Source organism: Natator depressus, chromosome 3, assembly GCF_965152275.1.
Source record: "Natator depressus isolate rNatDep1 chromosome 3, rNatDep2.hap1, whole genome shotgun sequence".
NCBI lineage: Eukaryota > Metazoa > Chordata > Testudines > Cheloniidae > Natator > Natator depressus.
Window position 1 is genome coordinate 205399979 of NC_134236.1, and position 14900 is coordinate 205414878.

Consider the following 14900-nt stretch of genomic DNA (forward strand, 5'->3'; position numbering starts at 1 on the left):
TGACAAACTCAATGGCGCGTTTCACCTCAGCGGTTCCTTTTGCTTCTTTACCTTCCCGTCAGGTAAATCTCCGGACAAGAGCGCTGCCCCAGACCCCTGTCAAATCGCTCACTTCGGTGGGCTGAACTATCCCAAATGTCCAACAGAGGGAGACAAAGGGTTAGCTTTTCCGCCTCGGTGTTTTGTGTGACAGACGCTGCTCTCTGCTATAAGCAAAACTCGGTCCCCCCCCCCCCCCGCACAGAAAAAATGCAAGTCTGATTGTTTCACCTTGTGCTAACTGACCATTTGCTCCTTTCAAAATGCTCACGGCTTAGAGTCTGCCTTTCTAGTGGAAACTGTACTAAAAAACGAGACATATTGCCAATCGGACAGTTAATCGTCCCTCCTTTGGGCAATTCAATAATCCATTCGTTGGCGATAAAGGCCCTTATCATTTTCACCAGCAAATATTTGTTCTTCTATCGTGAAAACCCGCTTTACCCATCCCTGATTATAATCTGCAAAAAGAACAGGAGGATTTGTGGCACTTTAGAGACTAACAGATTTATTTGAGCATAAGCTTTCCTGGGCTAAAATCCACTTCATCAGATGCATAGAATGGAACATAAAAGTAAGAAGATATATATAGAGATATAGATAGATTAGATATATATACAGAGAGAGAGAGAGAGAGAGAGAGAGAGAGAGAGAATGCCAGATGGCAATTTCCACCTTTTCATGTTCTCTCATCTTCTTACTATATGTTCCATTCTGTGCATCCGATGAAGTGGGCTTTAGCGCAGGAAAGTTTATGCTCAAATAAATTTGTTAGTCTCTAAGGTGCCACAAGTCCTCCTTTTCTTTTTGCGGATACAGACGAACACGGCTGCTACTCTGAAACCTGATTATAATCTACCCTTTTAGGAGAGAGAGGGACATTATAAACTCAGACGCCAAATACCGTTCATGCCAACGAAAAGGGTCTGCACCCCGAGCGAAGAAGAAAACGTTGATCAGAGAACTGCACCAAGTCTGAATAAAACGGTCCGTTCTAGTGTGAGCTGCCCTCAGACATGACCCGAGAGATTAATAGCGTAGTCATTAAAATAAATCCGAAGGAAAGGTTCTTTCTCAAATCCTCTGATTAGATTTGCCGGACCTTACTCTTTCGTTTGTTTTTCACAGCCTCTGGAGCAGCCAATGTCCCTGCCTCAAACTACACCGGGAAGCTAAACACTTTGCAAATGAGATTCTGACTTTCAACCCCTTGAATTAAATGTTTGCATTGAAGTCAATTGAATTAAAATTCCTTTTAACCAAACCATGATCGGTGGCTTTAGTTTATTTCGTCCTGTTCTGATTAATTTCCCCCACTTTTAATCTCACTTCGGCATGGGGTTCACCGGCCAATATTTACTCTAACAATCTGTGTTCACACAACTTTTTATTTATCTAGGGGGGAAATATACCTCTACTCCATCGCGTCCGTGCTAACGATTCGTTCTTTCTCCCCGCGGTTCATTGCCCTAGACGCGCGACATCTAGATCGATACAAAGATTATATTTTCTTCAGCTGCGCGCTTGTGGGGGGGGGGTTTCCTCCCCCATTGATCTGAAAGCTCCGATCATGCTTTCGTAATTTATTACTCCCCTTCCTATTAATTGACATATTAATATATGCTGCTTGCTAGCTAACGATTCTTTTTGGTCAAGCAAGTCAAGGTAAAAGGGTCAGAGAAAGGCTGTTATCTTGCTCCGTTCTGATCTTTTCCAGCTGTGAGCCTTTGCAGGCAAAATAACTGCATCTGTTGTACACAGTACCTGAGAAATGGCACTTGCTGTTTCGTAAGTGGCCCTATTAAAAGCGCACCGGAGGAGTAAGCCGGACGCTAAAAGTGCGTTTGGTTCCCGTGGAATTATGGATTTAGATCGTTTCAGAACTCTTACATTACAGAACAGCTGGTTACCCTGGTTAGGCTCCGTATCAGGAGTCAAACAGGATTTATTGGCTTAAAAGTCACAAGTGCTCGTAAGAACCACACTGGAAATGATTCATAGATCCGGATTCTGTTTGCAAGCCCTTTCCAGTGCTAAGGAAACAGCCGGGAAATGGACTCTGAAAACCAGCCTAGTAATTAATCTGCTTTTGGAGATTTGACTTTGGTATTGAAGAGCAATCTCCCAGCCTAATTAGCCTCTGCCATTTTAAAGGACAGATGGAAAATGGCAATATTTGGCCGTATCTTTTTGGAAACTCTCCCCATTATTTACCCATATCCAAACCGCAATAAGATGGTGTGATGAATATTTTTAAATACAATAAAATAAAAGACAGGGTTCAGTGTGCATTCTGAAAAGGTAAAACAATGTTCCCGAAGGGGCTCAAAGGAGCCTGGAGGCAGCCAGGGTTTCTGACTCCTCCGTGAGAGTTCCAGCTTCGCCGGCTGGAGTTAACAGCAACTTTGGCCAGGCACCATGAGACCTCCCTACTTCGACAGACTATTTCACACCCAGAACTGTCTCCATCCTACTGAACTGATATTTCAAAACGACCTTCCTCGCAGCAGGTGGTAATCGGGTTTAGACTGTAAATGGCTTGTGCCTCTTTATGTTGTAAAGGTCCCGTGCCGGTACCGCGCACCCAGGCAAAGCCAGTTCAAGCCCTGGGAGTTTTGCCTGAGTGAGGACTGTGTAATCTGGGGACAGACACTGAACATGACGGGGGGGGGTGGATCCCCAAACGCTATCGATGGAGGGGCGCCGGCTGGCTTTAAAGGATCGGCCCCTCCGTAAGGCTAAAAATGAACCGGGTGTAATTCCTCGGTGTCACCTGGTTTTTAAAGAAATCGACTGCAAACACTTTGTTCCCTCCTCCCCCCATGACCCTTAGCAAAAAGATTCCCTTCCCGGGGGACAGGGGCTCTGGCAGAAGAATGGGGCTGGGGAGGGGAGCGAATCCAGCCTTGGGCAGCGAAGCCCCGCTCCAGACAGCTGTGTCGCTCGCCCTGTCCTCAACAGGAGTAGTTGAGGGAGAGGAGGGCGGAAAGGGGGGGAAAGTCCCGCAGAAGAAGCAGCCCTCTGCCAGTTCGCAAGGCCGAGAACCAATGAAATGCCAACTCCTGCGTGACCACCGAGATTGACGTGGAAGACACGTCAAATTGATCTGAGCAAACGGCAGGCTCCTGGACGGGCTGATCCCCCCCCCGATCGGATGAAGATCACTTTGGGCGTGAGTCCCCGGCCGCCTTTGAAAGTGTTCCGGCCGCAGCCGCGGAGAGACGGGCCCGGAGCAAGGGCAGCCCGCCGCGGCTGGGTTTGTCTCCGGAGGAGCCTGGCTGGTGCTCGCAGGCAGCCCCCCTCTATGCATCCGCGCCTGCCTCGGGGAAGAGGGAGCCCGCGGCGCGGCTAGCGAGCAGCCGATCGCGCACGGCGAGGGTCTCTGCGGGCGATGGGTAAGGCGCTGCAGGGGGCGGGGGTCTGATTTCTGCGAGGTGGGGGGATCCTTCGGAAGGAGAAAGCGGCCGGGCTGGGCGTCGGGCACGCAGTTTCGCTTTGCTATCCCGAGCCAGCGCTGCAGCGAGGGATCCAAAGCCCCAGCCGGGGGAAGCGCACCCCCATCCCCACGCAGCGAGGCCTGGGGCGAAGCCTCCACTCGCTCCCCACACCCCGCCCCGGCACGGGCATGAAGGATAATAATCGCAATACTCCGCGTCGTGTCGCAAACCCCGTCCTTCCCCCGACGCGGCCCCGGCCTGCCTTCGCGGGACCCAGTGCGTCTCTGGTGTGGGGCGCGGGGCTGTTTGGGATGAGCTGGGGAACTGGGGCGCTCCATGTACCGTGCAGGGCGCAGACAGCCAGAATCTCTCTCTTTCCCCTGTCCCCTTTTATTTTTTAAATCTTGCGGTGCTAACCCGTCCTTCCCCCCCTCGCTAGAGCAAACCTACGGAGAGGTGAACCAGCTGGGAGGCGTCTTTGTCAACGGGAGACCCCTGCCCAACGCCATCCGCTTGAGGATCGTGGAGCTGGCCCAGCTCGGGATCCGACCCTGCGACATCAGCCGCCAGCTGCGGGTCTCTCACGGCTGCGTGAGTAAAATCCTGGCCCGCTACAACGAGACGGGCTCGATCTTACCCGGAGCCATCGGCGGGAGCAAGCCGCGGGTCACCACCCCCAACGTGGTGAAGCACATCCGAGGCTACAAGCAAGGCGATCCGGGGATCTTCGCGTGGGAGATCCGAGACCGGCTGCTGGCGGACGGGGTGTGCGACAAGTACAACGTGCCCTCCGTCAGCTCCATCAGCAGGATTTTACGGAACAAAATCGGGAACCTCTCCCAGCCCAGCCCCTACGACAGCACCAAGCAGCCTCCCCCCCAGCCAACGCTGCCCTATAACCACATTTACCAGTACCCCTACCCCAACCCCATGGCCTCCTCTGGGACCAAAATGGGCCATCATCCGGGCGTGCCGGTCACAGCTGGACATGTCAGTATCCCCAGATCCTGGCCCTCGGCGCATTCGGTCAGCAACATCCTCGGTATCCGGACCTTCATGGAGCAAACAGGTCAGCGAGTGCAGCTTCGCCCACTCGCACTGCAGTGGGCGCTGGGTTTGGTTGGTTGGGGTTTTTCTACCTCCCAGGGGCCCAAAGAGACTCATGGTTTGGGGTGCCTGCATATTGGGGTGCTTGGGGTTTTTTAGCAGGTGGGTGCTCAGCGCTTTTCGAACACCAGCCCCCCTTGTTGGGCACCCAGAAACGTAGGCACCTAAAATCACGCGTGGCTTTTGCAAAATCACTTTTAACCATATATAAACAAGGGCGGAACAATGGCTAAAAGAGCTGCGTAAATAACCCGGTGCGTTTAGGGCGGATCTGATGGGCCAGCTGGAGCAAAACAACCGACATCTTGAACTTTTTATGAAAAATGTGGAAAATATTTTCGTGGGGATGAGAGATTGCCCGTCACACATGCAGAGCTCTGAGTTCCACTCACCCCCTCTCCAAAAAACCAAGCCCAGCACATTCAGATCTCGATTCCCTTTTGCCAGATCTAAGCAAATGTCTCAGACATTCACCTGAGTCGTTGCCAGAAATTTGCCTGCCCTCTTAGCACTTTTAAAAGAACTTTCTTCTACAATCCTTCTTTGCTAGAAAATACAAAATATAGTGTAACTGGCACACTAGCTAGAATGCATCCTTCAGTAGTGATCAAAACAGCTGATTACTATCAACACTATATATACCAGGCAGATCTTTGGCTGGCAAATTGCATCGTGGTCAGGGTTTTTAAAATTTCTCTGTCACGCTTTATTTATACAAAGCCGAATTGAATAAATTAATACCCGGTTCCACTTTTGTTCTGAACACGTCGTTTGGGGGAAATGTCCTACTTTGATCCTTTCAAACGCTAGAGGTAAATAAATCAACCGCATGCGTTTCTGTCTATGAATTATACCTTTTAAATAATAAGAAAGCCTAAAAGTTTCCTAGTGCAACAGACAGACCTTTTGGGGGAGGAGAATGTGTTTCAGCTGAATTGTAAGCAAAGCTGGTCATAATTTAGACCGTCAGAGTTCGTGTTTTATGCTCCCCCAGACTCTTTTGACTTCGTACACAGTTTTCATAAGCAGTCAGGCCAATTTGAGACGCTAACCTACTGCCCCGGGTTCCTGCTAACGTTTGCGTGAGCGATTGTCACGATGAAGTGAGCTGTAGCTCACGAAAGCTCATGCTCAAATAAATTGGTTAGTCTCTAAGGTGCCACAAGTCCTCCTTTTCTGTTTATAAAGCGGGCTCCCGAATGCGTATTCGCTTCGGATTCAGGCACATTCTGGAGCCAGAAAGAATTTTCAGTCTGAAAACGTTTCCCAAATCTGGATTCTGTTTTGTAGCCTCTGGACGACGCTGTTTGAATAGGGACATCAGAGTTTTCTGTTAAAGGCCAGGATCTCTATCAGATCATTCTCGATCGCAATTTTGAATGATTCTCATACAAAGCTTCACCCCCAATTGGCCCGTGTCGAAAATGCCACCCAGACAGTGCGATTTTTAGCCGGCTGGAAGGTGCCCAGTGACCAAGCTGACTTGAGCGAAAACGAAATAAAGCCTGACTCGATGCTGAGCTCATTGAAACCAAGGGCAAAACCCCTTGCTGCCTTCGTCCCGGAGCAAGACCGGGGCCCTGCGTGGCTTTTCACAGCGCTTAGAGATCCCGGGTCATGGGCTAGGACAGCAAGGGGGGTGGCTAGGTGGCATGGTTCTTGGGAGAGTCTGAATGCGGATCAGTACATCTCCTGCAATCTGTTCCCATCCCAGGGCCTCTGGCTGGGACAGAGGGGTCTGCCTACCCACCCAAAATGGAAGACTGGCCCAGTGTGAACAGAACGGCCTTCCCTCCCGCCCAGGCAGCCAATGGGATTGATAAAGCTGCAATGGAAGCGGACATTAAGTACCCCCAGGTAACATCTTCCAGCCAGGCGTTTGCAGCTGGGGGGCGGAGGCGGGGGGGAGATAGCCGTGAAGAAAATGCTTGGCTTGTGTGTGTGTGTGTCGGGGGGGGATTTGGGGATCACCCCTTGAAGGAAGATTAAGAGTTCCAATTGGGAAAATCGCGAGCCGAGGCTGTGAAAATGTGGGTGCAATTCATAACTTTACATTTAACACACCAGATTGTGTGTGTACGCAGGCATACACCAGAGCATAAACACAACCGTGGATGCCTTAAAGGAATCCGTTTGGGTTGAACAATTTGTTTTGTATCACCTCAGCTCAGAATCGGTGTGTATTTACACGGGCAGACCTAGGCGTGTGTATCCCCCCGCTGTCTGATGCATTGAATGTGTCCATTGTAAGTGCATCAATATTTTCACAGCCCCAGCTAGGGATTTCCTTAGGTTTTGTTGTCGTTGTAATTCAACTTTCCCCTCGCTTTTCTGTCCCCGCCTCCCCGTTCTCTCGGCTAGTCAAAGAAATCGAATCCACCCGGTTCCCGGAATCGAAGGGGCGACGGGGGCTGATTTCAGTCTCCACGTGAAAAGACGAACCGGAGCAGGCGATGCGCACATCTTTGGCACCCCCAGTGCTCGGCGAGGCCCGGGGGTTGCAGACACTGGGGCTGTGTCCATGGAGAGGCAGATGTGTAACCTTCCCGGGGACGAGGGCGGGCCGCACCTTACGATCCCGTTCCGGCCTCAGGCCCCTAGCAGAATCCGGGAGTCTGTAATGCCTGTAACAGCCTGTCTCCCGCTTCCCTTCGCAGCCTGCCCCTGGCCTTTCCAGCTTCCTCCCAGCCTGCGCCTACCCCTCTTCCAACCAGCACGGGGTTTACGCTGGCCCCGGGGCGGGCTACATCACCCCCGGCCATCACTGGCAGGCGCAAAGCAGCCCCCTGGCGCACCACGGGCCCGGAGTGACGGTCCCCGGAGGAGAGCTGGGCACCGCCATGGCCTTCAAGCATCCCGCCCGAGAAGGTAAAGCCCGGGAGCGCGGGGAGCCTGGGGGGGATGCGGATCGCACCCAGGCTGGGTGGGTGGGGAGGGAGGTAAATCTTAGTGACCTGCCTGGTGACCTGAGCAAGGTATCCTTCTCTTCTGGCCGGCCCGGCGGCTGGGAAAGTCTCCCTACCCCGCAGCCTTTGCTCGCCCAGGGGCCTGTGGAGGGAGGAGGCCTTCCCCACCCCGGCGCCCTCGCCGGCTGCGGTCCTTTGGCACCAGCCACTTTCCTCTCCGCAGCCACACAGGTGGCCGAGTATCCCCAGCCACTTACACACCGCAGGAGACACACTCTGGTGTGTCTGTCCCTGCAGTGATTTACGGAGACCTGGGCTCTGCACTGCAAGGCCAGCAACTCCTTGGGAGGGGGCTCGGTCACCACCAACCACAGAGCACTTCAGAAACCGTGGGAACGGGCTGCTCCATGGCACGCATGATGTGTATAGAGATACCTGGAGGAAGTGTACATATGTATGCCTGTAATATAGAGAGAGCTACAGGGAACATTCCCACCTTTCTAAACACTGCTCTGTGCTTTAGTAGTTATATAACATCCTCCGAATGAATTGCGGGGTATAGCAATAATATCCGTCAATCAATCCATGGACAGACACATTGTTCTCTTATTTATAATATAACAATATCAAAATAATATTTTGTTCCATATATATACGTGAAATATATAGAGCTATATGGACATTCCCATGTTTATTAAAAATGCTCTGTTTGCATAGTTATATAACATCCTCAGAATTTATATTATATAGAGAGAGATAATTAGATATATTCACTATATAGCTATAATAGAACATGCCTCCGTTTAATATATATATTTATAGTCTATTACACTATATTGCTATAATGGAATATGTCTATGTTTATATATATATATATAAGGCAGTTCTATTATAGCTATAAAGTGTCATACACAATTATATATGTGTGTGTGTAATATATATAGCTATAATAGAAATGCCTGTTATATATATATATATATTACACACACACATATATAATTGTCTATGACACTTTATAGCTATAAAAGAACATACTTGTGTGTGTATATATATAATATGAACACACATATATAATTCTATTTCACATACATGTGTGTACACAGAATTTGTAAAATCAAATGAAATATAGAACTTTTAAAATTTATATATAAAATTATTCTGTGGAAGAGAATATATAAAAAGACCATCTCTCTCTCTCTCTCTCTCTCTCTCTGTTTTCCAGCTGCACACACACATATAAAATTGTATTTCACACACATATGTTTATATAGAATTTGTAAAATTACATGTAATATAGAACTTTTAACATGAATAGATACAATTAGCCTGTGGAGGAGAATTAGTCTCTCTCTCTCTCTCTCTCTCTCTCTCTCTGCCTGGGAAGCGGAGTTCTACACGATTTCATAAATGCAGGATCGGGCCCTAAACCATCAGATTTGTCATTTCTCAGCTGTGCCCATGGAGGCCCGGCCCCGCAGGTCTAGTGTCTTTCCACTGACTTCAGCCGGAGCTGGATCGGCCCTTGGACTTTAGTATTCTGGAGGGTGGAAAGCTCAAAGACGATGTGGAGGAATTACTTAATCTTTCGTTTTTATTCACGTTAAAAAAAATGCAAATAGAGATAATGCCCCGTTTCATGAGCTTATCTCGAGCTGGGCAGCACTGAGCGGGAGCCAGTATTTGATAGGAAACAAATTATACGTAGCAGGCGCTAGCGCTAGGGTAATTTGTAAGCTGTGGGTTATGATCCTTTCCCATCAAATAAACCCCTTGCAGAATGCTGCTTGATCGTCACTGCAGTGTCCTGCCTCGAACCAGCTACATTCTGCTGGTTACTAAACCGAAAAGGTGGTTTAAGTCCTAGCACTTCTAAACTTTTATGGAAATCTGAAAATACATGAAGAAGGTGCCCCCCCCCGCCCCCAAGAAGCACCTAAAATAATTGCCGGTTATGTCCTTGCGATCATATCTGCTAGTCCAGAATTGTACAACCCTCGCGTTCAACATGTTTCATATCTGTGACCAGTAAAAACATAAAGATTCAGCGTGGAAACCATTTCCCCCTTCTTAATGTTCAATCGTGGGAGATGGAAATCTCAGAGGAAGCAGAAAGATCTGGGGCAAACATCCAGCTTTTAATTCTTTAAAACAAGGATCTCTTTCTTAGAGGTAATTATCTGAGCCTGGAGTGTGCATTCTGTGCAATGAAACAGAAAAGAAATTACCCAGTGATGTTCGGTATCATATAATAAATACAGAGAAGTGACAGAGGTTGAGCATTGGAGACCTTCGTTTTTAGTAATAATAATTTTAGCCATATTAAATAAGTATTTTTCCTGGATACCTCCGACCATAAATCTTGCAGAAGTGCTGGTGGATAATCCAGATCTAAGAAAGACACACTCATTCGAGGAAAATGACTAACATTATAAATCGCTTATACTAGTTATTTCCCCCCCTCGGGGAGTATTTAAAGTAATACACCCTAGGAGTATAATAAGCGATCACATGTTTCTGATGTGAACACGTCTCTATACTGTAGTATATTTTTTAACGGTGAACATTTGTTCTTCTGTTAATCACATTGGTCCATTTGGGGACGTTTTATTTCTTTGATACGCGGTTTCATTTAAAAATGTCAGGTTTCAGAGTAGCAGCCGTGTTAGTCTGTATCCGCAAAAAGAACAGGAGGACTTGTGGCACCTTGGAGACTAACCAAGGTATTAGAGCATAAGCTTTCGTGACCTACAGCTCCAGCCCACGAAAGCTTATGCTCAAATACATGGGTTAATCTCTAAGGTGCCACAAGTCCTCATTTACAAATGCTAACTCAGTTCTTCTGCTTCCATTCTCTGCCCCCCTTCTGCGTTGTTCACTAGCATGTCTCTAGTCTTTGTCACATTTGCAATTCATTTCCCACTTATCAGCTAATTTATGTATGACTGTTTTAATATACGACCCTTCACCGTTTTTGCTTAACTCATGTAGCCTTCTGAGAGTTACAGCCTCATTATTACCGCTAATAACGAGTGGCTGTGTACAATAAGGGATAACAATTAATAGCCATAAAAGGATTTTAGAAAGAAAGAAAGAAAGAAAGAATTTTGTTAAATATCTATGCACATTCTAGTTTGACTAATTTTTTGGTCCATTATCATCTATCTATCTATCCCCGTAAACCCTATCATCTATCTATCTATCTATCTATCTATCTATCTATCTATCTATCTATCTATCTATCTATCATCCCTTTTACAATCAAATGTATTGTTTACCAAAATACAGTGTGTGTGTGTGTGTGAGAGAGAGAGAGAGACAGATAACCCTTCAATTTTAATAAAAAGTAGGAGGAACTCTTTGAACAGCTCAGAACTGAGAGTATAAAAACCATCCCTGCACTATTACCTTGGGAAAGCATAGCTTCCTCTAGCTCATGTACGTTATTTGACTGGATAAGTAATGATTGTCTCAGATAACTCAGCGGTGTGAGATGTGTCTGTGTAGACACACGCGGGCTCTGACACTCAACCCCCCCCCCCCCGCCACCCCCTTTAACTGCTATCCATCAAACAACATTCACTCCTCTAAACGGCGCGCAGGCACCTCGTCCATTTCGTATAGTCTCAAGCTAGCGGCGACAAAGAAAGTTTCATTTTACCTTGTACAGCCGGTGTGATCGTACCAAACCCGGTCCATAAAACAAATCCCAAGTAATAATTGACAAGGAAGTAGATTCATTTATGGACAGATTTTCTAACATAATAATAATAATCGAGTGCTCAGCACCTTGGAAAAAATCACCATTAAAGAATTTGGTTAAACCTTTTATTTGATCATAATTAAACCCCAGCAACTCGACGGCCTAGGAAGCCCTACCAGGGACCGGAAGGAATAGTGAAAGATCTGGGCACCTCCGACCCTGTATAAACAGGCGAAGGAGGAGACAAGTATGATTTGATCACAATTAACGTGCAGGAATTTCCCATGCAAGGATTCATAAATCTTACTCATAATTTATAGATTTTCTTCTTTTAAAAGATCCATTTGCATTTGCTCAGGTTCTTATTACCTGTGTATTTATTTTGTTCCCGTTCCAGAAATAGGAACTACCCATTGTCAAAGCCCACTCCACCCTGATCTAAGCCCCTTAGGTGCGTCCCAGAGCTACTATGAAGTTAAATCCGCATCATTACAATCAGTTTTACCCACTTCGACATTTCCTCCCCCAGTTACAGCTCTGCGGCCCCGTTTTCCGACCACTCTAATTGCATAGCCCGGTAGAGATCATTCATTGCCATTGAAATCTGACTGCAAAAGCCGCCTTCCGCTACGTTTGTGAACGAGATGGCTCCTCACGGGACAGAACTGGGTCTGCACAATGATTTTGCAACGATAATTTACCCTTCGCACTCAGGACAGCTTTTGCACATGGGTGTGTGTGTGTGTAGCAATTTGTTAAGCCGGCCAATTCTCCCCACGCTTAAACTCCACATAAAAGATCACAGGGTGTCATGGGCAAAGCGTGCTTCGAAACTGCCACCTGAAGCGACCCCCACCCCCAAATCAGAGAGGGTGGTGTCATTTTCTTGCAGAGGTCGGTCCGTCTTTGGGCTGCGGAGCGACTGGGGGAATACCTACCGGTCAAAATAACCCAAACGTTGCCTTAAACCAAAGAAATCGCAGCGCCTTTACCTCGAGCGTCTAAACGGATGCATGCAACGCCCTGGCAAAGCCGAACCGCTGGGATGATTTAGGGCCCGATCCCGCTCGCCTTCTGAGTGTAAAGTAGCTTTGGCGAGCACGTACATCGCAAGGGGCGCTTAAAGCCAGGGAAGCCGAGGGGCTGACAGCGATATCCCCTGGTTCAGACCTGTGGTAGACTGCCTAGATTCGGGTCTCTCTCTCTCTCGCTCTTTCAATACATACCTGCCTCTGGGGATCACCTGTGGGACTCACCGGGGAGGACTGGCCGAAAATGCCTGGGGCCCGATCTTGCTTGTTTCAGCCAGATTGAGTCTGGAAAATGGATGCATTTTGCAAAATAAATAAATAAATAAAATAAAATAAAATAAAGACCCCCCCCCACACACACACACTTACACACCCGCAAAGCGGCACCAGACTGCAGTAGCCCCGCGACCGATCTGACTCTACTTCCCTGCCCTGAAGGGAGCATTTCATATCTAGCCACTGGGCCCTTTAGGAAGGGAATGTGTCTTGTGACGAGCGTTCATTCGCACGCCCCGGCACAGCCGGGGGGACCCTCGCTCGGGCTCCAAGCCTCTGGCGTGCGCGAAATCGAAGCGAATTAAAACAAGCCCTCGCTGCCTTGAGCCGGGAGGGGGAACATGGCGCAGTTGGGAAGGGGGGGGGGGAAGCAAATCCCCTCTCGTCCCTCCAGACAGGAAGGGCTCTGGCGTCCCCCCCCCCCGCCCCCCGCCCAGCCCTGCAGCTGGTTCCTCGGGCTGCGAGAAGCCAGGCGCTGCCGGCGCGTTGGGTGCGATATCTAATACAGATGTGTGCGGCGAGAGGGGAAGTGAAGTGGATTTAAAATGCACAAGTACAGCGCGCAACCGGGAAGGGACCCCCCCCCCGCACTTACCCCAAAAGGACCAAGTAGGTAGAGCTTTAAGACAAGAAGAACCGCCCCCCCCCCCCAAATCCTTGCAGGCGATTCCTCCATCAGAGGTGGGGAAGGAGCTCACTTGCTTCTAAAATAATTGTGCCTCCCTAGGCAAATAGGCAGCAATCGCTTAAGGTCGGTCACTGACATAGTCCCTGACAAAGCTGGGGTCCCTTCCCGAAGCCCCCCCCGCCGCCGCCCCCAATAGCCAGGAAGCGTTAAAGCGCGTGTGTCCCTGGGGTTGAGCAAAATCTCCGAGGCGGATGTTTGCAGCTATCAACCGGGAAGAAGGCTAGTGAGAAACACGGATTAAACCAGGAACGGGCTTCATTCGGTGCACACGAGCTTGTGTTTCCCGAGAAACAGGATGGCAGCCCGATTTGCCTTGGGGGGAAATTGCTCTCTTCTTTCAGATGGGCTGTGCTTCCAAGGGTCGGTTGTTTCAAGCCCGGAGGGTTCAGCTATTGCTAGTGAAATTATTATTCGACGAAAGATCTTGGGAGGAGACGAGTCGCTGCTTCAGGGCAGAAAATGTCTCGCTTGCAGTGAAAGGTTCTTAGGGGATTTTTTTTTTTTTTAATGAGTAGCGACTATTGCTCAACAAGTGTGAATGGGAAATTGACATGGCAGATTCTTTGGGCCATAGGTGAGTCAACATACTGCACGTGTCAAGCAAAGCTAATCATAGACTATCAGGGTTGGAAGGGACCTCAGGAGGTCATCTAGTCCAACCCCTGCTCAAAGCAGGGCCAATCCCCAATTTTTTGCCCCAAATGGCCCCCTCAAGGATTGAACTCACAACCCTGGGTTTAGCAGGCCAATGCTCAAACCACTGAGCTATCCCTCCCCCCATCAGGTTCCATAAGAAGTCTCAGTCTGATGCCATGTAATGAAACAAACAGAGGTGTTACTATCCATGCATTAGGAGTATGCCAACCTACTTGCTTCTCTTTCTTTCCCTTGCTACAGTTGTGGACAGAAAACCTTCCAGTCCTGTAGGCAAACCTCAAGAAACCCTAAATAATATACATGGACTTTCTATCCCAGCCTCATCTTCCTAGAGCTTGCAGTGACTCATCCGAGAGAGAGAGAGTTTTGGATCAAACACCTGCAACTTCGAAAATAAAACAGAACCTAGAAGCACAACTGCATTCAAAGAGGTGCCTTTGGAGAGGAAGAGGCTGTATTTGAAAGAAGCCCAGGCAATAAAAAGAGACAATGACTTTTTAATGCACAAGTGAATGAGATCTGGACATTCATTGACCCTGTGCCTTGAGTGAGTGATTTCCTCAGTCAAGTTGGAAAGTGATGATGGGAGAGAATTATTCTTTCTTTCTTTCTTTCTTTCTTTCTTTCTTTCTTTCTTTCTTTCTTTCTTTCTTTCTTTCTTTCTTTCTTTCTTTCAGACAAGAGACCTCTGGATATAAAGCAGTCACAGATTTTTCACGACCTGCTACCACTGTTCATTGCTTACAATGCCATAGACTTTATTCTGATGTCTCTAGAGAAGAGGATTCATTCAGTGTCTCCAAGGCCTTAGCCCAAGGATCTGTGCTCTGAACCGGTTTCTGCCCGTGGATAATGTCTCTCTCCCAGACTGTAAATGGACAAATACGCAGCAACATTTTATGATATATTTTTATAATAACAAACCTTAATAAAAAGTGACTACAACCGATGTGCATGTTTGGATTCCTTCCCTGGGGCCCGTGTCTTCTCTTTGCATAGCAGCAGACCGTGGCCTCTAGTCATGCAGTTCTCCTCCAATCCACTGGAGCCTCAAGTGCC

At 48.2% G+C, this 14900-nt stretch overlaps 1 protein-coding gene across 1 annotated transcript; it reads left to right on the top strand.

Moving 5' to 3' along the window:
• Positions 1 to 3430: 3430 nt before the first annotated feature.
• On the top strand, positions 3431 to 14274 carry PAX1 (paired box 1). The gene is made up of 5 exons (XM_074947640.1): positions 3431 to 3434; positions 3916 to 4545; positions 6298 to 6440; positions 7241 to 7451; positions 14082 to 14274. The coding sequence occupies exons 1-5, from the start codon at positions 3431 to 3433 to the stop codon at positions 14171 to 14173; spliced, it is 1080 nt and encodes a 359-aa protein (XP_074803741.1). The 3' UTR covers positions 14174 to 14274.
• The last annotated feature ends 626 nt before the right edge of the window (positions 14275 to 14900 follow it).